General features: G+C 43.0%; 1 protein-coding gene across 7 annotated transcripts in view; it reads left to right on the top strand.

Moving 5' to 3' along the window:
* Dnaaf9 (dynein axonemal assembly factor 9) overlaps nucleotides 1–22,595 on the top strand; it is a 133,866-nt gene that overhangs the window by 74,162 nt on the left and 37,109 nt on the right. For all 7 annotated transcript variants that reach the window (XM_075962196.1, XM_075962194.1, XM_075962198.1 and 4 more), the window contains one exon: nucleotides 14,718–14,821. In XM_075962196.1, coding sequence (XP_075818311.1) covers nucleotides 14,718–14,821 — 104 coding nt within the window. The remainder of the gene's footprint in view (nucleotides 1–14,717; nucleotides 14,822–22,595) is intronic.

Below are 22,595 nucleotides of genomic sequence, written 5' to 3'. Positions count from 1 at the left end.
TCTGGATAGCATAGCCCCCTTCCAACCCTTCTTTCCCCCTAGAAAACTTAAATTTCACATTTATCTAAGTTTACAGAGCTTTATGCTACAGAACAATTCTATAGAAGCAGAAAATTTTAACAAGCAAGTCTGTGTATTAAATATTTTACCACTTTAAAGTCAAAGGATTAACTGACCTTTAAATTTATGTCATTTAAGACCACCCACCCTTATAAGTTGACCTTCAAGCCTTATACAGCCTAGACAGGAACTCCTTCACTAGACTATATGCCCTGCTTGTTACTACTGCTATTTTGAAGGGGGGCAGGGTTTCTCACTGTAGCTTTGGAGCCTGTCCTGGAACTAACTTTTGACCAGACTGGCCTCAAGTTAACACAGATCTGCCTGCCTCTGCCTCCCAAGTACTTTGATTAAAGGCATGTGCCACCACTGCCTGCTAAATTTTACTTTAGTGCAGGGTCTCTCCTAGTTTCCCAGACTGTCCTTGAACACACTCTAAACAGATGGGCCTTGAACTTGAGACACTGCTACCTCAGGAAATCAAAAGCAAGTGCTTCTTTGTACTGCTAGAGCTCTCTTGAAGGGAGATGATGCAAAATGCCTGAGGGCTTTCTCAGGCCTTGGAGGGGGATTGCAAAGATGAAAATGTGAAGAGTTGTTAGTGTCTTAAAATCTGCCTCTAATTAATTGGAATAAAATGAGTGTGAAATTGGTATATTCCCATCCCTAACAGTATTTATCTTGAGCTCCTCAGCGTGATTGGTCAAATTCTGAGCTCTGTGTCGTGAACACTTGTCTGTGGTTGTAGTACGGCTGGCAGCAGCATCTGTAAAGTTCAGCTCTAGACAGTGGCTCAGCCTTCTGACTTTCCTCCCAAGTACTCAGGACTGAGAATGGCATTTCTTTCCATGAGCTGCCTGTCTTCTTCCCTTCCCCAGCCCAGGGACTTTACTATTATGAGACTTCTTGCCATTCTGCTTTGCCTTCTTCTGCTTTGCCTTCTTCGTATCCTTCATGTGCCCTTGTCTTCTGGTCCTGCTGTCCTTGGCCAGGCAGGCTGCCCAGTACCTAATCCTTAAAAACTTGGTTTAGACTCAGATCCATATCCTTAAACATGTTGTTTTAAACTTACCCCAAATAAAATCACACTGTGTGTGCTGTCCTGGGGCTTGCTTTTGGGTTCGGTGTTTTGCTCCTAGAATTTATCCCGATTGTGTTTGGCTTGGGAGCAGCACACAGCAGTGCAGTGCGGATGGAAGAACTTGCTGTGAGGATGTCCTTGCACGGCAGACTGCTAGTGCGGTCAAGGAGGCTGAGACAGGGGGAGTTTTTAAAGACAAAAATGAGGAAGGTTACATCAGATATTTTGAAGCCAGATGTGGCATTGATGATTAATGACAAAACTGGGTGTCAGTTCCAGGATGAACAGACAGTTGCTGGGTAGATTCCTGGTAGAAGTACTTTTTATTTAGAGTTGCAGTGGAATCTGCACCAGTTCAGGCTTGGCACTTTTCTGTGATAGCCACTACCAAGCAATCACGTGTAAAAGCTCATCCTTCTTAATTTGACATTTTTTTACCTTTTGGGAGGATTGACATAGTGACTCAATTTAGATTCTCAAAATTTCCACTGATCATAGTTATAAGTATTCATATAGTTCACTGATTTTCATAGCTCCAAAGCACCTTCATATGAAAATAAGACATTTATCATTTTTATTTTATGTGTATAGATGTTTTTTCTTACCTACATGTATGTCTGTGTACCATGGGAGGCTGGAAGAAGGTATCATGTGGGTGCTGGGAGCTGAACTCGAGTCCTCTGAAAATGTTCCTAACCTCTGAGCCATCTTTCCAGCGCCTCATTTTATTATTGATGGTCATTTGTTTTGTTTATAGGTTTGTTTTGATTTTTACTATTGCAGCAGTACAGTTATTAGCTGGTTGTGGCAGAGTGAGGCGCGGTGGTGGTGAGTGGCCTTAAAGTCACAGAGTATGCCCTCCTCCGCCAAGTTCTGGGATTAAAGGTATAAACCACCATGACTGGTCAGTTGTTAGAGTTCTTACAACTTTGTAGTCACAGAAATCTCCATTTTTCTCTAATTTGATCCAGAGCAGCAGGTTGTGGGGACTAGGATGGTTGTCCACATGGCCTTCATCCAAGAGGCTAAACTGTTCTTAGAGGCTGTACCAAGGCGTGCTTCACTGAGTGGGGTGCAGTGTTCTGTTATTTGGGGTGAATATAGTGCTAGGTTTTAAACAGATACAAATAACGAGAGATGTAGAGGACATGTAGAAATATATTTAAAACAGAATTGCATCCATATGTGCACACCATTCATGTGTTCTTTCATACATGAAGTAGACAGGAAAATTACTTAGTGGTGCTAGCTGCCGCAGGCAGGGACTGACTGGAACAGTTGCCTCACAGATCCAGCTAGCTTTGTCAGTTCCTGCAGTGGCAGAGAAGCGAGCAAGGGAGTATTTTAGGCTTGGGGGTAGGGAGGCTGCCCTGCCCAGCAAAAGGAGAAGCAGACAGAAGTGAGATGCTGGTGGGACAGAGATTAGCATGGCTGGATAGAAACTTTTCCATCTGCCTGTTTGCTCTTAGAAATTGAAGGAAAAAAAAGAACTCTCTACTCGCTCTGCTCTGTCATCATCAAAATCTGTGGAAGTGGTAGCATACTTGTATAAAACTCCTGTACTGCAATCAGGTCCTGTACTTGAAATCATTTCTAGATTATTTAGTGTCATGTAAATGTTATGTAAATAACCATTAGCCTGTATTGATTAGAAAGTAATGACCAGAAAAGTTGTCTGTGGGTATTAAGAACAGATGTGACCCCTAAGGTGCAACCACTCAGTGTCTGTCCTTCCCAGTAGCCCAGCCTTTGTTTTGAAAGCTATTCTTCACCGGAACTAGTTTGTGCCACCCAGAGGTGTGTCCTCTGACATCTTTTTCTTATGCCTTACATAATGCCACTAATCTTATCTGGTATGTATTTCTGTATTTTTCATTTCTAAAAGTTTGTTTTGAATCTTTTTAAAATTATCCTTCATATGCCAAGCAAATGTAGTTCCTGAACATAGAGAATATGATTATAATCATTGACTTGAGCAGGCCCAAATGTAATGGGTTGTCCTGTCCCGTTAAGAGACTAGCCCTGCCTACTCCCCTCCCCAGTCTGCTGAGGCAAGCAAATCTTCCTTCTCTTCGAGTTCCTTTCTGTCTCTCTTCCAAAGAAGCAGCTTCTGCCTCTATTCTTTCTCCCCCCCCCCATTTCTCTTTCTCTCTGCCTCTCTCTCTTTTCTTCTCCGTTCTCCCCTTTCCTTCCCTTCTATAACCTACTAAATAAATACCCATCCTCACTCTGCATGGCATGTGCCTATTCATCTCTGTCTCTCCCCCACCACTTGGCTCCCTGCCTGGGACTCACAGCTCTCATGGCCTGCAGGACCCTCAGGGAATGTCACCGTTTTATTTTTACCTTAACACCAAAGGCCCTGCCTCTGTAGGGTTGTTGTTGCAGCTCAGTTGCCATTCAGTTGTCTCTTTCCCTTACCCTTTCATCTGATTCTTTGGTTTAGGGGTTTTGTTTTGTTTTTTGAGACAGGGATTCTCTTTATAGCCCTGGCTGACTCAGTACTCACTTCTCTAGACCAGGCTGGCTTAGAACTCACAGGAGATTCCCTGCCTCTGTTTCCTAAGTCCTGGAATTGAAGGTGTGCACCACCACACCTGATGTCTAAATCTTACTTTTAAGCTTCATTCATTAGACAGGAATTTTTTCTTACCTGAGTTGGAATCCTTCTTAGTACTCAATATTCCTGTGAAGTAATTGTTATGCCCAGATCATGGGGACCACCAGATCACCACCACGGAGACCGAATGCCATATGTAAAAGCAAAGAGCCTTTATTCAAGCTCGAGCTCAGACTCTGCAACTGTCCAACACAGCGGTTAGGAACAGAGTGCCCAGCCCAGTTGGAGTAGGGTTTTTTATTATAGTAGTTTGGGGGTGAGGGGGTTTCCAGGGTTCAGGACCCTGACTGATAATGGTTTAGGGATATCTTGGCAAAAGTAGAATAGGTGAGTCCTGGACTCAGGGATACGTGGTGATCTTATCTAATGGTTGGAATGTTAGATACTGCCCTTTAGATGCTGGCCCTCCCTGGGTGGTGTCAACTTAGGGCTTTTCCTGGAACCTGGTATTGCCTGCCAGTAACCCCGAGAAACCCAGGCCTACTTTTTTAGCTGGTCTCAATCAAGCCTGCAATGGCAGCTGTGCTACCTGGGCCCCATATGTGTGGCCAGGCTGCTCTGGGCCCCACAGTAATGAAATTTCGTCTGTGGCTGGTGGCATGGGATAGAATTTCCAGCATAAAGGGTCTGTGTGAATGATTGTTTTACATATGAATATCCAGTTTTTACTTCAGCGTTTGTTGAAAAGACCTTCCTTTCTCCTTTGAATGTCTTTGTTGAAAATCGACTGACCGTGTATGTGCAGGGTTATTATTTCCTAACAGGCCGTGCTAAGTAGTTGCTTCTCACTCCTTCATTCTCCTATAGCAATTAGACTTGATAGTGCTTTGTTTTGTTTTGTTTCCTGTTGTAATAGGGGGCTGCAGGGCTGCGTCCCCAGCACCCTGGCCGTCTGGCTAGCTTATGCCCCGAAATAATAACACACAAACTGTATTCATTTAAACACTGCTTGGCCCATTATATCTAGCCTCTTCTCGGCTAACTCTCGCACCTGGACTAGCCCATTTCTAATAATCTGTGTAGCCCACGAGGTGGCTTACCAGGGAGATTCTAGCCTACGTCCATCCTGGGTCGGAGCTTCATCACGTGTGCCAGGTGAGGGGAGCATGGCATCTCTGCTCCAGAGAGCAGAGCTGTCGAGTCTCTCTGAGGCGTCTTACCTCACTTCTTCTCCCTCCCAGCATTCTGTTCTGTTTACTCCTCCCACCTATGTTTTAACCTATGAGGGCCAAGCAGTTTCTTTATTGCTTAACCAATGAAATCAACAGATTGATATATGACACTCCCACATCAGTTTCCTTCAGGAGAACTAATTGTTCAGCAGTGAGGAGCAGAGGCACTGGTCACACACCTGGGACAGCGAAAGTGAAAATCCGCCTTATTCTGAACCCTGTTCCTTTTTCTTATGTTCACATGAAGCTGCTGACAGACACTTTAAAAAAAGAAAGGGGGCTGCAGAGATGGCCCAGCAGTTAAGAGCACTGGCTGATCTTATGGGAGAAGAGGATGTGTATTCACAGGTAGAATGAAGCCCAGACAGCCCCTGAAAGGCCTCAGTTCTGTGTCCAGTTTGCATTCTCATTTTGTACTCTAAAACCACAAGATGGGGTGAGCAAGCAAGAGACATTTTACAGTGTGTACGTGGTAGTCAGCTGTTTTTGTTTTTGTTTTTTAACAAGATGTATATATTAGTTGACTGGTGTAAGCTTTAAGCTTTTGTGGTCAAGTTGTTAAGGACAGTGATCCATTGTTTCAGGTATTTCACCAGGTCACTGTTCTAGGTAACAAATGAAGTCATGCTTGGAAATAAGTGGTACAGTAATGCTCTAAGTAAATCTCTAAATAAGTCCATAAATCAGTATCTGATCATTGGTCTTTTCTACTTTAAAGTCTATTTAAAGTCTTGAAAAGGACTTGGGTTCAGTTCCCAGTACCCACATAATGACTCACATTCATCTGTAACTCCAGTCCCAGGATATCCAACACCCTCTTCTGGTTTCCACAGCCACTGCACACATGTGTTACACACACATACATACAGGCAAACACTGTAATGAGTCCTAGCAAGAGGGAATTTGGAGGGAAGGAATCAAGAGCCCTAACGATGGGTGAGAGACAAACACGCCATGCAGACAGAACTTACGTGGGGTGTGTTTTTGAGATAAAGGGAATGGGGTAAGGAAAGGGAGAGAGAAAGATGCAGAAGAAGGAGAAGAGGAAGATGGGGGAGAGGTAGGTGGAATTTTGCCTTTTAAAGGGACAGGGAACTGACTGTCACGCACTCAGGTGTGACGCAGGGTGACACACTCTGTCAGGTCCTCAGGGGGTAGGTTCAGGCTCTCCTGGATGATAGCATTCTTCCCTTCTTTATTTATTTAAATAAGAAGATGAGGAATTAGGCCATGGCAGTTTAGAGAAATGAGGGCATTGAGCTCTCAGGACTACTTCCTGATAATCTGGGGTCAATAAGCTGCATCAGAGTTCTTGAGAAGGATAAATTTTACCTGAGTTCATGATTTAAAATGGCAGAGATTTACTTGATGGTTACCTAGACAGTCACCCCAGGGTCCTCCATGGTTGTTGAGGGCAGGTATTAGGGCAGCATCAATCTTCTGGCTGGCAGAAGTAGGCCTGCCAGGCCCCAGAAGATCCTACAGGCTTCTGTGGAGTAAGGACTCATGGGAGGACCTTACCTTTGTCTTAGGCAACTTGAGGCAGTTGGTTCCCCAGTGTCCTGTTGTCCATGATCTGAAGAGAGCCTTAGCAGCAGTCGAGGTGAAAGGCTGGTTTGCTTAGTGGCTAGTGCTGCCACTTGGACCGCAAGCTCTGATTTCTGTTCCCATCCATCTTCTTATGAGGAAATAGGGGTGCCCAGGAGCTGACCTGTATCTCTATTATGAAAGTCTTTTTAGTTAAACATTTTAAATGGCATAGTCTCTAGATCTCTGAGCCTCTGAGGAATGTCTATTATGGACTGGGTATGTCTGAGTTATGACAACAATCACACTAGCACAGGATCTGCCTGGAGAGCTGGCTCAAGCTGAGAGGTTGTGGAGGAATGATTTAAGGAGATACAATGAACAGAGCTCACTAGGACTGTTTAAAAGAGTTCACTGTGGTTCTTTAAAACGTTAAACAATACTTAAATGTGCACATACATGCAGTTGAGTTTGAGTTACATATACACATACAGAGTTAAAGCTAGTGTACACTCACACATACAGGGTTAAATCTAAATAGCATGCATATACTCACATACATAAACAGTAAATAAGAAGGGAGAACCAGTGTGTGTTGAGTGAGAGGAAACTGGCTTCTCCATCTCTGACTCGCATGTTGTAGCAAACAGAGTTCATTTAAAGAGGGAGAGAGTAGACAGACATAAGCAGGTCTTTGAAGCAAAAAAAAAAAAAAAGCGGAGAATCAAATTCACCAGTCAACAAGAGAGCAGGTTCATTGACGGTGGAAGAGAGCAGGCAGATCTGCTGCAAGTGGAGCAGGCGGTGGAGGACGCCACACAATGCAGTCAGAGTAAGAGGAATTAGAGACAAAGTAAGTAAGTAAGAGACGAGAGATGAGTCAAAGAGCACCTTTAGTAAAGGTGGTGACCAGGTCATTCGACCTGTCTTGTCCTTAGCCAAGATGGCGGTGAAATGTCTCTCTTAACCTCAAACAAAATGGCAGATACATGGTCTCCCTTACTGAGGATGGTTGTTGAAGTTAGTTCAATTCGGGAAATAACCAGGCTGGTTAAAAGATAAAACAATTAATTTTTATTTATTTATTACGAAGGGAAAACTCACAAAACAGGAACAAGAAGTCTGGGTCACGCACCTTTTTTCTCCAGGCCCCAGAAAGCCACACCCTAACTTGATCCCACCTCTTAAAGATAATTAGTTGACAAAGATTTCCCATCAGATGGTGGTTAGGTTATCTGACCTGCCTTTAGCCAAGATGGCACCTACCCACATGTTGTAAGGTACTGACAAACCACATGGTTTTTTTAGAGCAGTTGTATAAATTTTAAACATACCCAATTAGCAAGACACACATACAGAACACATAAAATTCATACATTCAAAACATGCATTTAAAACATTTAAAACAGGAGCTGGAAAGATGGCTCAGTAGTTAAGAGCACTGACTGCTCTTCCAGAGGTCCTGAGTTCAATTCCCAGCAACCACATGGTGGCCTACAGCCATCTATAATGAGACCTAGCGCCCCCTTCTGGCTTGCGGGCACACATGGAAGGAATGCTGTACATATAATAAATAAATATTTTAAAAAAACATTTAAAACAGTCAGAATCACACACATGTGGTCACATCATTCACATACATCTTTCATACATATGAATCAAACAAGAAACATCCCAGGCATACGCTGCTCTCTTAGGTCAGCCCACAGCCAGGCAGGAAAGAGGGACCAGCCACCCTGGGCTACAGCAGGAAGGGTGGAAACAGAGAAGTAGAAATGAAGCCAGGCGGGAGAGTGACCCACCACCCTGGGCTTCAGCAGGAAGGTCAGAGGATCTCAGTATGGCTAGATCACATGCCAGGAGCAACTGCCAATAAGTGGCCATGTCCCTGGGGAGGAGGTACAGTTTCCATGAGTGAGGTAGGAAAGATCCAAAGTCTGTAATCTCCGGAGTCCCAGAGATTAAGGGAGGACTAGATAAAGGGCATCAAGCACAGAAGCAGGGGCCGGGACTCCAAGCCTAAGAGACACATGGTTGCCCAGTACTGGGTCTTAAAATGAGAAAATACCGTCGAGAGACAAACCCTCACTTACGGGCAGGGGGAGGCTTACCAATTTTAGCTGACATGTTGGATGAAGGGGTCCGGCAATCCTTTAGTTGGAAGAGTGACAAGATTGAAGGTTACAGTGGTCCTCAAACTGCCAGCAGGCAGGAGGAACTTCCAGGAGAGCTCAGTCTTACGGCACCAATATAATGATTCTACATGAGAAGAACCTTGGCTGGAAGGAACCAAGCATCCCCATGGTGGGCAGGAGACAAATACACCATGCAGACAGAGCTTATGTAGGGGTATTATTGAGATAAAGGGAACAGGAGATGGGGGAAGGTGTTAATTCCTTTTTATTTTTTATTTATTTATTTGGTTTTTCGAGACAGGGTTTCTCTGTAGCTTTGGTGCCTGTCCCGGAACTAGCTCTTGTAGACCAGGCTGGCCTCGAACTCCCAGAGATCCGCCTGCCTCTGCCTCCCTAGTGCTGGGATTAAAGGCGTGCGCCACCACCACCCAGCTATTCCTTTTTAAAGATATAAAAGGGGAAGGCCAGACCCACAAGGGGTAGCCAGTCCCACGAGGGATGGGGCAGCTGGTCCCACGAGGGATAGCAGCAGGCAACCCGCGCCTTGGCGGGTCCCCCAGGCCTGGGTAATTCCCTGAGGCCTTGGCGGGTGACCCTGGCAGGTGGGAGACCAGAGCAGGTGAGAAACAGACAGATACATCATGCAGAGAGAGTTTGAGTATAGAGTTTATTCAGTGGGTTATGGAAGGGAAGGAGAAGGAAGAGAGGAAAAGGGAGAAGGGGGAGAGAGAGAGCAGAAGTTACCTCTTTGGGAGAGAGAAGGAAAAAGAGAGTGCAGGCTGGAGGAGGTGGGATATCCACTTCCATGGGTAGAAGGGGAGGGGTTGGGAGAGGCCAGGACTTGTCTCTTAAAGGGACAAGTATCCAGGTGACAGACTAGGCCAGCAGATCATAACATTTCCATCTCTCTTTTTTTTTAATTTATTTTATTTATTATATTTAGTGTTCTGTCTACATGTTTGCCTGAACGCCAGAAGCGGGCACCAGACCTCATTACAGATGGTTGTAAGGCACCATGTGGTTGCTGGGAGTTGAACTCATGACCTCTGGAAGAGCAGTCAATGCTTTTAACCTCTGAGCCATCTCTCCAGCCCCCATTTTTAAAGATACACTGAAAAACCAAAGAACCCATCTCTTTCTTATAATAAAAAGGCGGGAAGTTAAGCACAACAGGTTAAAAGATTTGGGATGGCAGGTTCTCAAGACTACTTCCTGTATATTTGTGGGCGCTGTCTTGGGGGGACCTGAGAACTCTGGGTGCTGGTCACATCCTGGGGTAGCTGGTCGCTTTACTCCTGTCCAGGGTTTGTGGTGTGGAACTGTCTGGTGTCTCTTGGACCTGGCAAGGTGTTGACAGAACAGAGGACAGTGTTAAGTTTAGGAAGAGAAAAAATTTTTCAGGACCAGGGAATTGAGAGGGGTGTATCTGACCTGTTTAAGGTGGATCCTTCAATTCGGCTCCCTGGAACTCACAAGAATTCTTTGGTTTTGTGAAAACCTAAGTTTTAGACATATACATTGTATAAATAGTAGCATATTTATGTCAGAATGACTGTGACATGTTTTTGCACAATAAAAAGTATTTTTAAGACTATGGAAGGCAGCATGAGAGAGAATTTAGTAACTTGTATCTGTCCTCATACCTTTATATACAGTATACAGTTTAATAACTTGCATTTGTATTTTACTGAAATTTGTTTGATGAGGTTGTCCTTTTAAACCTACAGAACCCCTCAGCTGTCAAACTGCATCAGAGATCTTTGAGAAGGATAAAAGTAAAAAACGACAGAGAACATAGTCGGTTGGCACCTCAGGGTCCTCCATGGTTGTTGAGAGTCGTATTTGCCTTTTGCTGTTTAGTGCAGGGCCGGCCAGGTTTTAGAAGAAGGGTTAGATGGGTTAGAAATCTGTAGGAAGACAAGCCTACCCTTACCTGAGCAGCTAGGCTGTCGATTCCAGTGATTCTATCCACTGTCTGGAGATATTCAGTTTAGATGAAAGGCAGTTTTTCCCAGTGGTCAGCACTTGGCAGTTGATCAAGCAGATTGCAGATGGACGTTATTCTGTGCCCATTTGTCTTCTGTCTTCTTTGGAGGAAGTAGAGTGCTGCTAGGAGCCAACCTGTCTGTTATGAAAAGTCTTTTAATAATTAAACATTTAAATGCCAAATTCCCCAGATCTCTCAGCAGTTGAGGGATATTTATTGGTTATGACTACAGTGTAGAATCCGCCTGGAGAGCTGAGCCCATCCAAGCTTGGCTGTAATGGCTCTCCCTGAACAGGTGAGATTTATACTTGTGAAAGACAAAGAAGGAAAACCTGTTTGCAATAGAAGCTTACAATAGTCGAGAACAGCTTAATATATTTTAAAGCAGGCTGGATTACATATACAGTATTTTTGTAAGAGACTTAAAAGTACATATCAATTTAAAACATGAGACTTATTATTTTTGTAGTCTGGAATGAGATATAATGAACAGATAATTATTTAACATTTAACAGTAAATATACGTACATGTACAGACAGTTGAATTTTTGTTTTATATACATAAAGTTAGATGAAAGGTGAGTGAGAAGAAGCTGGCTGGGGTGGGACCTCATGTGGAGAGCCTGTTGCCAGAGCTCTATGGCGAGGGGTGGAACCTCTGGCTCCTCCCTTTGTTAAGCTCACAGAAAATGGCATCAGCCATGGTTGTCCACGTGGTGTGACTCCTTAAATTTAGCCATCACTGGTAGAAATTAGAAAAGTGGTTTATTTTAATAGGTAAAAAACGTGACAACAGCGAAAACGATGCAAACCCCGGGGCAGCTAGCCGGACATCTCCAGGCTAGTGTGGGGTTTGACAATAAAGCCAAGCTGATTCCCGGCCCATCGGCTCAGAAACCAGGGACTAAGACTGGTCCAGGCAGTCCTTACAGTGGAGAGGATCACTTACGAGAGGTCCAAAGACAAAACACACACACACAAAAAAAAAAAATCTGAGCAGTGTGAGGACCACTGAATGGTCTGCTCACATTTTCAGCTGTGGGGAGCAATGAGGCAGAAAAATGAATGCACCACTCAGTGAGTGCAGTGCTAAGGGAGAACTAGAGAAAGGGAAATCACATGAGAGGCTCTAGGCCAGAAAGGGACCAGTCTTACCAGTTGTCCCAGTGGACTGACGGAAAGTTGGGAAGTGGGCTGGTAGAAGGTCCAGGCTTAGGATTTTCGCCCGCAGCGCAGCAGTGGTAGAAACAGGGCTCCATGAATGGTGGGGGGTAGTGGGGTAAGGGAGTGGGAGGAGTATTGCAGGACAGAATGCCCATTATACCACCAGGCTGGGAACCAGAGCCGAGCCCACAAGATGAAGCAGGGCCCAGCAACCATGGGAGAAGTGGGGAAGGGAAAAAAAAAGTGAGGGGAGAAGGGAAAGAGGCAGAAGTTGCCTCTCCAGAAGAAGGGCAGAGAGAGAGGAGGGGGAAGAGTAAAAGGAATTTACAAGCAAAAAAACGTAAGTAAACCATGAGACTAGGCAAGGAATACCTCAGTAAAGATGGTGGGACTTGGTCACCCTACCTGCCCTTAGTTATGATGGCAGTTAGGTCGCCTGACCTTAGTCAAAATGGCGGTGGTCACATGTTGTATGGAGAAACCAATTTTTTTTTTTTAAGGGAGAGAGAGAAAGAGATGGAGAAATTCATAGAGAGAAAGGGGAAGAGGAAGAAGGGGAGAGGTAGGCAGAGTTTTGCCTTTTAAAAGGACAGGGTACTGTTTGCCATGCATGCAGATATGACATGGGGTGACACATTCTGACTGGTCTTCGAGGGGCAGGGGCAGGTCTGCCTGGATGCTAACAAACACTCGTACACATTAAATAAAAATTTTAAAAAGAAACTCTGTTTCAAAAAATAGATAGATAGAAAAAAAGAAAGAAAGGAAGGAAGGAAGGAAGGAAGGAAGGAAGGAAAAAGAAAGAAAGAAAGAGAGAAAGAAAGAAAGAAAGAAAGAAAGATTTCAGTGATTAGAGCAACAACCACTCACATGATAGCTTACAACAGCTGTAACTTCAGGTCCAGGATTTGTCCCTCTCTTCTGACCTCTATGGGCACCAGCATGCTTGTGGTATACATACAGATATGCAGGCAAAACACTCATACACATCAAATAAAATAAATCTAAAAATGATAAAAAGGAAAAAAGGCTCTATTAGGTCTTTCAAAATAACTGTACCCATTACTTCTTGGGCTCTCTTTAGGGTTGAGCTAGCTTAGAGACAGAGAATTATGAACTCACCAATGTCTTAGAAACAAAGAATAATCTGAGGGTAGCACAAAGGACCACGCAAACAAAGCAAAAGTAACCTGGCAAAGCAATTTCTTTTTGTAAAAAGGATGTCCCAAAGTGTTCTAGGAAGAGAATGAAGAATGAACTAAAAGGAAGACATGACTACTCTTAGAGCATGGAGACTGAGGAAGAGTCCAGGCTGAGCATGGCCCGCAGCTAAATCTGACAATGAGAGGAGCCCCCAACCAAGAGAGGCAGCCCAGGCTAGCCAGAATGGCTGAGTTATATAGGGATCAGACTGGGGGGCAGGAAAGGTTAGGGAAGCAGGGTGAGGAGCATTGGGAGGAACCACAGGTACTGAATGAGGTTTGGCCTGGGTTTGAGACCTAACAGGAAGCACACTTGGTTGTTATTCTAACACAGGTGATCAGTTTGTCTTTTCTGATTGGCTGAGGTCAAGCCTCAGTCTTTCAAGATTGGCTAATTTAAAAAAAACGAAATCAGCACAAAGGAAATGATAGAAAAGGGGAAGGGGACAAGTTCTCTCCAGTTCTGGGAATGCAGAGGGCGCTTGTGTAAAAAAAAAAAAATTACCGGGTGGTGGAGATTAAAAGATTTGCATACAGGTTTTACAAGGTAAGGGAGATATTTTTTAAAAAATTCTCACAAATGGAGCAGATATCTCCAAATTATTTTAAGCATATCCTCTGAAGATGCCCAATAAGGGCATGTGAATTTTGCTTCTTGACATCTGCTGACAGTATGTATGCTTGCTGGTTTTGGATGTTTTTCCTTATGGATTTTTTAAAGAGAGGTTTTTTATGTAGCCCTGGCTAGTCTTGTACTCACTATGTTGCCAAGGCTAGCCTTAAACTCCGGGCGGTCCTCCTACTCAGCTTCCAGAATGCAGGAATTATAGGCACTTACTGAGCTGGACACCTACTCTTATTTTTTTTTCTCATTTTTATGCAAAAACCGTATGTGCTTCCTTTCTCTGTTGGAGGCCCTGGAGGTCATTTGAGCTTCCCCAGAGCAGAGGATCAGCGTCAGCGCACAGGTTATATAAGTGCACCTGATAGCGGTGTCTAGTTACTCTGCTGGGGTTGTTGGGGAAAAGCCTGGTCTTTGCAGCCCCAGTGAGGAGTCAAGACATCCTCAGATAAACAGCTCCTGGCTTTGCTGACCATCTCATTAGAGTCTTATGGGGGGGGCGGGGGGGGAGTCAAGCAACAAATACAGCGAAACAAGGCTTTTCTATGATTTGCTTCTTTGTTTCTGTCAGAAGAAATAAAGAATATTCTGGGTGTCACACAAAATATGTAGCCCAACTAGCCAGTTCTTTTGTTTAAGAAAGAAAGGAAGGAAGGGAAGGAGGGAGCGAGGGAGTGAGGGAGCTTGGGAAAGAAAGAAAAGAGAAAGGTGTGCCAAGACCCAAACCAACTAGTCACACACTGGGCCAGGACGTCGCTTTTCTCTTTTCCCAGCATGAGATTCCTTGGGAGATTTTTTTTTTTTTTTTTTTTTTTTTGGTTTTTTGAGACAGGGTTTCTCTGTGGTTTTTGAGCCTGTCCTGGAACTAGCTCTTGTAGACCAGGCTGGTCTCGAACTCACAGAGATCCGCCTGCCTCTGCCTCCCGAGTGCTGGGATTAAAGGCGTGCACCACCACCACCCGGCTCCTTGGGAGATTATAATTCTTTGGGATTCATTGTTTTAATTGTTGGAGCATAAGTGTCTCTCTTTAGGATATCTCTTTTTTCAGGAAGGTTACATTATTGCTCTAGTACCTTCAAGAAGGACACTGGACTCTTGCCCAAGAGTCTAGTACTCCAGCTCTGACCAGTGTTCTTTTTCTTCCAGGGAATGTGCATTTCTTCTCTGGTGGCCTCCTGTTTTCTCACCGTCACCATGGAAGTATCATCATTTCCAAGGATCACATGAATTCTGTTTCCTTCTATGATGGGGTATGTGGTTTTTCAACCCTGGCTTTGGTGCTCTAAAATATATTTTACATATAGACCATTTTCCCTTCTCCATTACCATGTGGCAGGAACCCCCATTGAAGCAGGCCAGCAGGGGGATGAAGAGAGGCTTGTATATTTTCAGAACAGTTCAGTGCTTTGCTAATAAGGCCTAGGTCAGAAGATAGTACCACATGCCCAAGTTGGTCATCCTAAAGATAGTAGAAAGTAGCTGAAAAAGACCTCCAATGGCTCATCCAATGGCCATCACACAAGCCCAAGGCTCACACTTCTGAACTGGAAGGTTCACCTATGACGTTGGTGGGTTTCTAACCACAGGAAAGAATTGTATGTGTTCAAGGAGGTAAAAATTGCTCACTTTCTCCATGAGACTTGAAAGCAGAACTGGTCCCCGCCCCTTGCTCATCGATGCAAGGAGTGAACTAGCCAGGGCAATGCAGGAAAGCTCACCTTTGTGGAGGGGACAAGTGAGAGCTGGTGGGCTGACAAACCTGCAAGCTACCCATGGTTCTCCTGGAGCATGTGAATAGACCAGTCTTGCAGACCCAAAACTGCAGTCCCCATGACACAGGGCAACAACAGGATATCCAAGAAAAATCCCAGTGAGGGCCCAGAATCAATAGTATAGCAGAAACCAGAGAGCTTGAACCAGACCAATGACTCTGCACTGAAAACTTGCAAGTAAAGATTTATGGACAAGAGGGTCTACTGCATAACTCACAGTGTCACGCTGCAGCTTCCATAACAAGATTGATTTTTCTTTTTTTTTTCTCTTAAATTTTATTTTATTGGGGGGGAGGTTGCAAGGGTAGAGGGCGGATACAAAGGGATGGGGAAATGGATAGGATAGAGATGCATGATGTGAAAGACAAAGAATAAATAAAAAAGAAAGAAAGAAACAGTGATCAAGAGGCTAGTGAGGTGGCTCCAGCAGTTAAGAGCATTTACAGCCCTTCCAGAGGACCCAGGTTTATTTCCCAGTACCCATGTCAGCTCACAACCATGTCAGACAGCTCATGACCACTTGTAACTCCACCTCTAGGGATTCTGACACCAGCAATACATGACAGATACTCCAGCATGTACATGAATGCAATTTTAAAATTTTGCTTTAAGAATAAAGAAATGGGCCACGCAGTGGTGTCAAAACTGAGTAGTAGCACGCCTTTAATCCCAGCACTTGAGAGGCAGAGGCAGGAAGATCACTGTGAGTTTGAGGCCAGCCTGGTCTACAAAGCAACACAGAGCTCCAAACAGAACAGGCTCCAAAGCTACGCAGAGAAATCCTGTTTTTAAAAAAAGAAAGAAAAGAAAAGAAAAACAACCACAACAAATGGGTTTGAAGAGATGGCTCAGCAGTTAAGAGCACTTGTTATTCTTGTAGAGGACCTGGGTTCAGTTTCCAGCACCCACATATTAACTCATAACCATCCATAACTCCAGTTCCAGGGGATGTAATGCCTTCTTCTGACCCCCTTGAGTACCAGGCACACATGTAGTGCACATACACATAGGCAGGCAAAACATTCATAAAGTAAAATAAATCTTTAGAAACAAAAAGAATGAAGAAGCAGTGTTGGGATAGCAAGGTTAGCTCATTGGGCGGGGGGGGAGCAATTCTATTTGTTTGTTTGGTTTTTGTTTTTATTTTGTTTGAGACAGGGTGTCTCTACCTACCCTTGGTTGTCCTGGAACTTATTATATAGACCAGGTTGGCCTCAAACTCAGGGCAGTCCTCCTGCCTCTGCCTCTCAAGTGCTGGGATTAAAGGCGTGTGCCACTACCATGCCCGAGTGTGGGAGTAGATTCTTACCCCATTAAAAAATTTTATGTAGGCTCTGAAGAGATGGTTCAGTGACTAAAAGCACTTGCTCTGCTCCTCCATAGAACCAGGTACCCATGTCAGCCATTTACAACTACCTTTAACTCAGACTCCAAGAGGGTTCAACTCCTGCTCTGGTCTCTCCTGACACCTACACTCACATGGAGACATGCACACGTACATTAACTTTATTACTGGTAGAGAAGAGGCATGCATCCCACAGTGCACACACGAAGGTCTCACATGGAGACATGCACACGTACATTAACTTTATTACTGGTAGAGAAGAGGCATGCATCCCACAGTGCACACACGAAGGTCTGAGGCAGTCTTCAGGAGTCAGTCCTTTCTTCTGTCATGAGTCTGGGCATCAAATTAAGATTATCAGGCTATGTGGCAAGTGCTTTTACTTCCTGAGCCATCTCTCCAGCCACAAATTAAATATTTAAAATTTCATAAGTATATACCAAAATTAAAACCAGATAAGCAAATTAATTTGAACTATATAACAATCATCAAAAGTCTTCCAACCAAAAAAGAAGCTCAGGACCAGATGGTTTCAGCCAGAATTCTACAAGATGTTCAAAGAAGAACTAATAACCAATGTTCTTCAAATTGTTCCACACAATAGAAGCAGAAGGGACATTGCCAAACTCATTTTATGAGGCTAAAGTTACCCTGATACTCAAACCACACAAAGACACTACTAAGAGAATTATAAGCCAATCTCACTCATGAATATTGATGCAAAAATACTCAATAAAATACTGACAAACCAAATCCAAGAACACATCAGAAAAATTATCCACCATGACTAAGTAGGTTTCATCCCAGAGATGCAGAGATGTTTCAACATATGAAAATCTATCAATGTAATCCCACCATATAATCAAACTGAAAGAAAAAACTATGTGACCATTCGATTAGATGTTGAAAAAGCTTTTGGCAAAATTCAACACCTCTTCACGATAAACGTCTTGGAGAGAACAGGGATACAAAGAATATAATAAAGGCAGTATACAGCAAACCAACAGCCAACATCAAACTAAATGGAGAGAAATTCAAAGCGATCCCACTGGAAATCAAAAAAGGTTGTTCACTCTCTCCATATTTATTCAATATAATACTTGAAGTTCTAGCTAGAGCATTAAGACAACAAAAGGAGGTCAAGGGCATACAAATCGGAAAAGAAGAAGTCAAACTCTCACTATTTGCTGTCGATTTAACAGTATACATAAGTGACCCCAAAAATTCTGCCAGGGAACTCCTACAACTTATAAACACCTTCAATAATGTAGCAGGATATAAGATTAACTTTAAAAAAATAAGTAGCCCTCTCTTATATAGATGATTAATGGGCTAAGAAAGAAATCAGCAAAACATTACCCTTCACAATAGCCACAAATAACATAAAATATCTTGGGGTAACTCTAATCACACAAGTGGAAGACCTGTATGACAAGAACTTTAAAACTTTGAAGAAAGAAACTGAAGAAGACACCAGAAAAAGGAAAGCTCTTGGATAGGTAGAATTAACATAGTAAAAATGGCAATTTTACCAAAAAGCAATCTACAGATTCATTGCAATGCCCATCAAAATCACAAAAAAAAAATTTCATAAATCTCGGAAGAACAATACTCAACTCATATGGAACAACAAAAAACCTAGGATAGCCAAAACAATCCTGTACAACAAAGGAATTTCTGGAGGCATCACAATCCCTGACTTCAAACTCTACTATAGAACACAGCTATAGAACTCTACTTTAAAAAACAGCCTGGTAGGGGCTGGAGAGATGGCTCAGTGGTTAAGAGCATTGCCTGCTCTTCCAAAGGTCCTGAGTTCAATTCCCAGCAACCACATAGTGGCTTACAACCATCTGTAATGAAGTCTGGTGCCCTCTTCTGGCCTGCAGACATACACGCAGACAGAATATTGTACACATAATAAATAAATATTTTTTAAAAAAACAGCCTGGTATTGGCATAAAAACACAGAGAAGAACCAATGGAATTTAATCGAAGACCCAGATTTAAATTTACACACCTACAAACACCTTATTTTTGACAAAGAAGCAAAAAATATCAAATGGAAAAAAGAAAGCATATTCAACAAATGCTACTGGCATAACTGGATATCAACATGTAGAAAAATGAAAATAGATCCATATCTATCACCATGCACAAAACTCAAGTCCAAATGGATCAAAGACCAACATAAAACCAACCACGCTGAACCTCATAAAAGAGGAAGTGGGAAATACATTTGAATGCATTGTCACAGGAGACCACTTCCTAAATAGACCCCTAGAATCACAGACACTGAGAAAAACAATTAAGAAATAGGACGTCCTGAAACGGAAAAGCTTCTGTAAAGCAAAGGATGCAGTCAACAAGACAAAATGACAGCCTACAGAATGGGAAAAAATCTTCACTAACCCCACATCAGACAGAGGTCTGACTTCCAAAATATACAAAGAACTCAAGAAATTGGTCATCAGAAGATCACATAATCCAATAAAAAAAATGGAGTACAGACCTAAACAGAGAACTCTCAACAGAGGAATTTAAAATGACTGAAGGACACTTAAGGAAATGTTCAACATCCTTAGTCATCAGAGAAATGCAAATCAAAATTTGCATCTTATACCTGTCTTAATGGCCAAGATCAAAAACACTGATGCCAGCTTATACTGGAGAGGATGTGAGGTAAGGGGACTGCTCCTTCATTGCTGGTGGGAGTGCAAATATGTATAACTGCTTTGGAAATCAGTATGGCTATTTCTCACAAAATTAGGAAACCATCTACCTGAAGACCCAGCAATACCGCTGTAGGGTATATACCCAAAGGATTTTCAGTCATACCACAAGGATATATGTTCAATTATGTTCATAGCAGCATTATTTGTAATAGTCAGAACCTGGAAACAACCTAGATGTCCCTCAAATAAAGTATGGATAAAGAAAATGTTGTACTGCCAGGTGGTGGAGCACGCTTTTAATCCCAGCACTCAGGAGGCAGAGGCAGGTGAATCTCTATGAATTTGAGGCCAGCCTGGTCTACAGAGCGAATTCCAGAATTGATTCCATAGCTACTGAGAAACACTGTCTTGACAAACCAAAAAGAAATGAAATAAAGAAAATGGAAAATGTGGTACATTTTTACAACAGAGTACTACACAATAGTAAAAGATAATGATATCTTGAAATCTGCATGAAAATGGATGGATCTAGAAAAAGCCATATTGATTGAGGTAACTCAGCCCTGGAAAGACAGATATAATATGTACTCACGCATAAGTGGCTTCTAGACATAAAGCAAAGAAGAAAACCAACCTAGACAACAAAGAGGACCCGAAGAAAGACATAACATGGATTCACATAGGAAGTAGAAAAAGACAAGATCTCCTGAGTAAATTGGGAGTGTAGGGTTCACTGGAGAGGGTAGAAGGGGAGGGGAAGGAAAAGAAGGGACCTCAATAAAAACAATTTAAAAATCCATATGTATAAAAGATATAAAAATAAATGTTCATTAATCTCTAGGAGCAGAAAGACTTCCTAAGCTTAGGAGATATTTAAGAGCCTTAGATGTTGTGGTGCATGCCTGTAACTCAGCACTCAGAAGCAGAGGCTAGAAGATTGCCACAAATTTGAGGCCAGTCTGGTCCACATAGGAAGTTCCATGCCAGCCCGGGTTATATAGAGACCTTGTGTGCAAGCTTCGTTTCTGTTGTTGAAACAAATTCCCTAACAAAAAAGCAACTTTGCAAAGAAAGGACTTAGACGTTACAGTTCATGTGGTAGGGAGATCACAGTGGTAAGAACTTGAAGCAGATAGTCACACCACATCTAGCTTTAAATTTTGGGTGGATAGGTTGCCAGGCAATGGTGGCGCACGCCTTTAATCCCAGCACTTGGGAGGCAGAGGCAGGCGGATCTCTGTGAGTTTGAGGCCAGCCTGGTCTACAGAGCTAGTTCCAGGACAGGCTCCAAAGCTACAGAGAAACACTGTCTCAAAAATCAAAGAAAAAAAATCTGGGTGGGTGGTCTGAATCTCGCTGAGGCCTCCAGAAAAATGATTTTTCCCACTAGTTGAGAATAAGACTGCTACCACAGTTTAAATCAAATTTGAAACAAGATTTAATTAAATATTGGCCAGGTCCATACCTGGGTTCCTGGGAAATGGCCCAGAATTAAGTATGGCAAGGGCTTAAGAAGGAAAACCCATAATTCATTGCATTTTCCATCAGGTCCAATCAGGGGCAAGCATGCATCCTGACCTATTTCCTGCCTGTGAACCTCCCACCCACATGTGAGCCTGTGCAGATGGGTCAGACAAACTGGTTAGGGAAGTGCAGATGTGGCGGGCTTGTCATCTCCCATAAAAAAACAGCCTCTGACATTTCAGAGACTGACTGTTCTTGGGCAAGGGGCTGCAGATTAGAACCATTTTTGTTTCATGGCTCTCTAAGGCATAGTAATTAAAACTTAAAATTTAATTTTGTTCACTCGCGTCTTCAAGAAAAAAACAAAATGAATAACTTAAGTTCTAAAGAAAGGCTGGAAATGGCTCAGTAGTTGAAGTATTTGCCCAACTCGAGGTTGAGTGTGGTGGCATAGACCTTTAATCGCAGCACTGTGTGAGTTTAAGCACACCCTGGTCTCTAGTGACTTCCAGGTCAAGCCGAGCTACCCAGTCTTAAAAATAAATTAGATTATGTATGTAATGGCATAATATAGACTCTGTTCTATTTTACTATACCATACTGTTAGGTTACTTTAACCTTATACTGAGTTTCGTTTCCATGTTTTTGAGACCAGGTCTCACTGTGTAGCTCAGACTTTGCTTTATGTAGACTAGGCTGTCTTTTAATTCACAAAGATCAGCCTGCCTTCCCCACCTGGGTGCTGGTATTAAAGGAGTGTCTCACCACACCCCACTCCATTTAAAGAATTTTTTAAAGAAACAAACCACCATTCAGCAATCAAACTCAATAAACATTTACTTTAGAACTTGTTTTTCTTCATTCCGTGTGTGTGTGTGTGTGTGTGTGTGTGTGTGTGTGTGTGTGTGTGTGTGTGAGAGTGTGTGTGTGTGTGTGGTCTGTGCATGTAAGTATGTTTACGTGTGTATATGCAAATTGCATGGGCATGCATGTGGAAGCCTGAGGTTGATGCAAGCATCTTGTTCAGTTGTTATTTCCTCCTCTCTCTTATTTTTACACAGACTCTCGCCATGTAGCTTAGCTGTCCTGGAACTCTCTGTGTTGACCACAAACTCACAGAGATCCAGCTGCCTCTGCCTCTCTGCCTCTGCCTCCTGTATGTTAGGATTAAAGGCTGTTCCTTCCTTAACCTTTTCAGACAAGGCATCTTAATCACAGCCAGAGCTCATTGATACAGGTCACCTTGCTAGCAGCTTGCTCCAAGGATCTTGTCTCAACCTTGTAAAATTATGCAAATAATCTACTTCCAAGAATCCAAACTCAGGTCCTCTCTTTTTCTTCTATTATCTTTTATTTCATTCATTTTTTAATACAGGGACTCTCTGTGTGGCTCTAGCTGGCTTGTAACTCACAGTGATCTATTGAGGAAAGTATAGTCTTTCTATAAAAATTATCTATTTGTTTATTTTGTGTGTGTGTGTTTATTTTGTGTACATGTATGTCTGTGCACCATGTGTGCCTGCTGCCCACAGAGGCCAGAAGAGAGTTTGGATCCCTGGAACTGGAGTTGCAGATGGTGTGAGCTACCATGTTGGTACTGGGAGTGGAACCCAGGCCTAAACACTGAGCTCTCTCCAGCCCTAAGAACAGTCTTTTCAGTAAATGATATTAGAGAAACTATATGTACATACTAGAAAATGAAGTTGGACCCTTATACCAAGGACAAAAATGATTACTCAAATTGTATCAAAAATCTAAATATGAAAGC

This window comes from Microtus pennsylvanicus, chromosome 2 (assembly GCF_037038515.1).
Source record: "Microtus pennsylvanicus isolate mMicPen1 chromosome 2, mMicPen1.hap1, whole genome shotgun sequence".
Classification (NCBI taxonomy): Eukaryota; Metazoa; Chordata; class Mammalia; order Rodentia; family Cricetidae; genus Microtus; species Microtus pennsylvanicus.
This window is presented reverse-complemented; position numbering and strand designations above follow the sequence as displayed.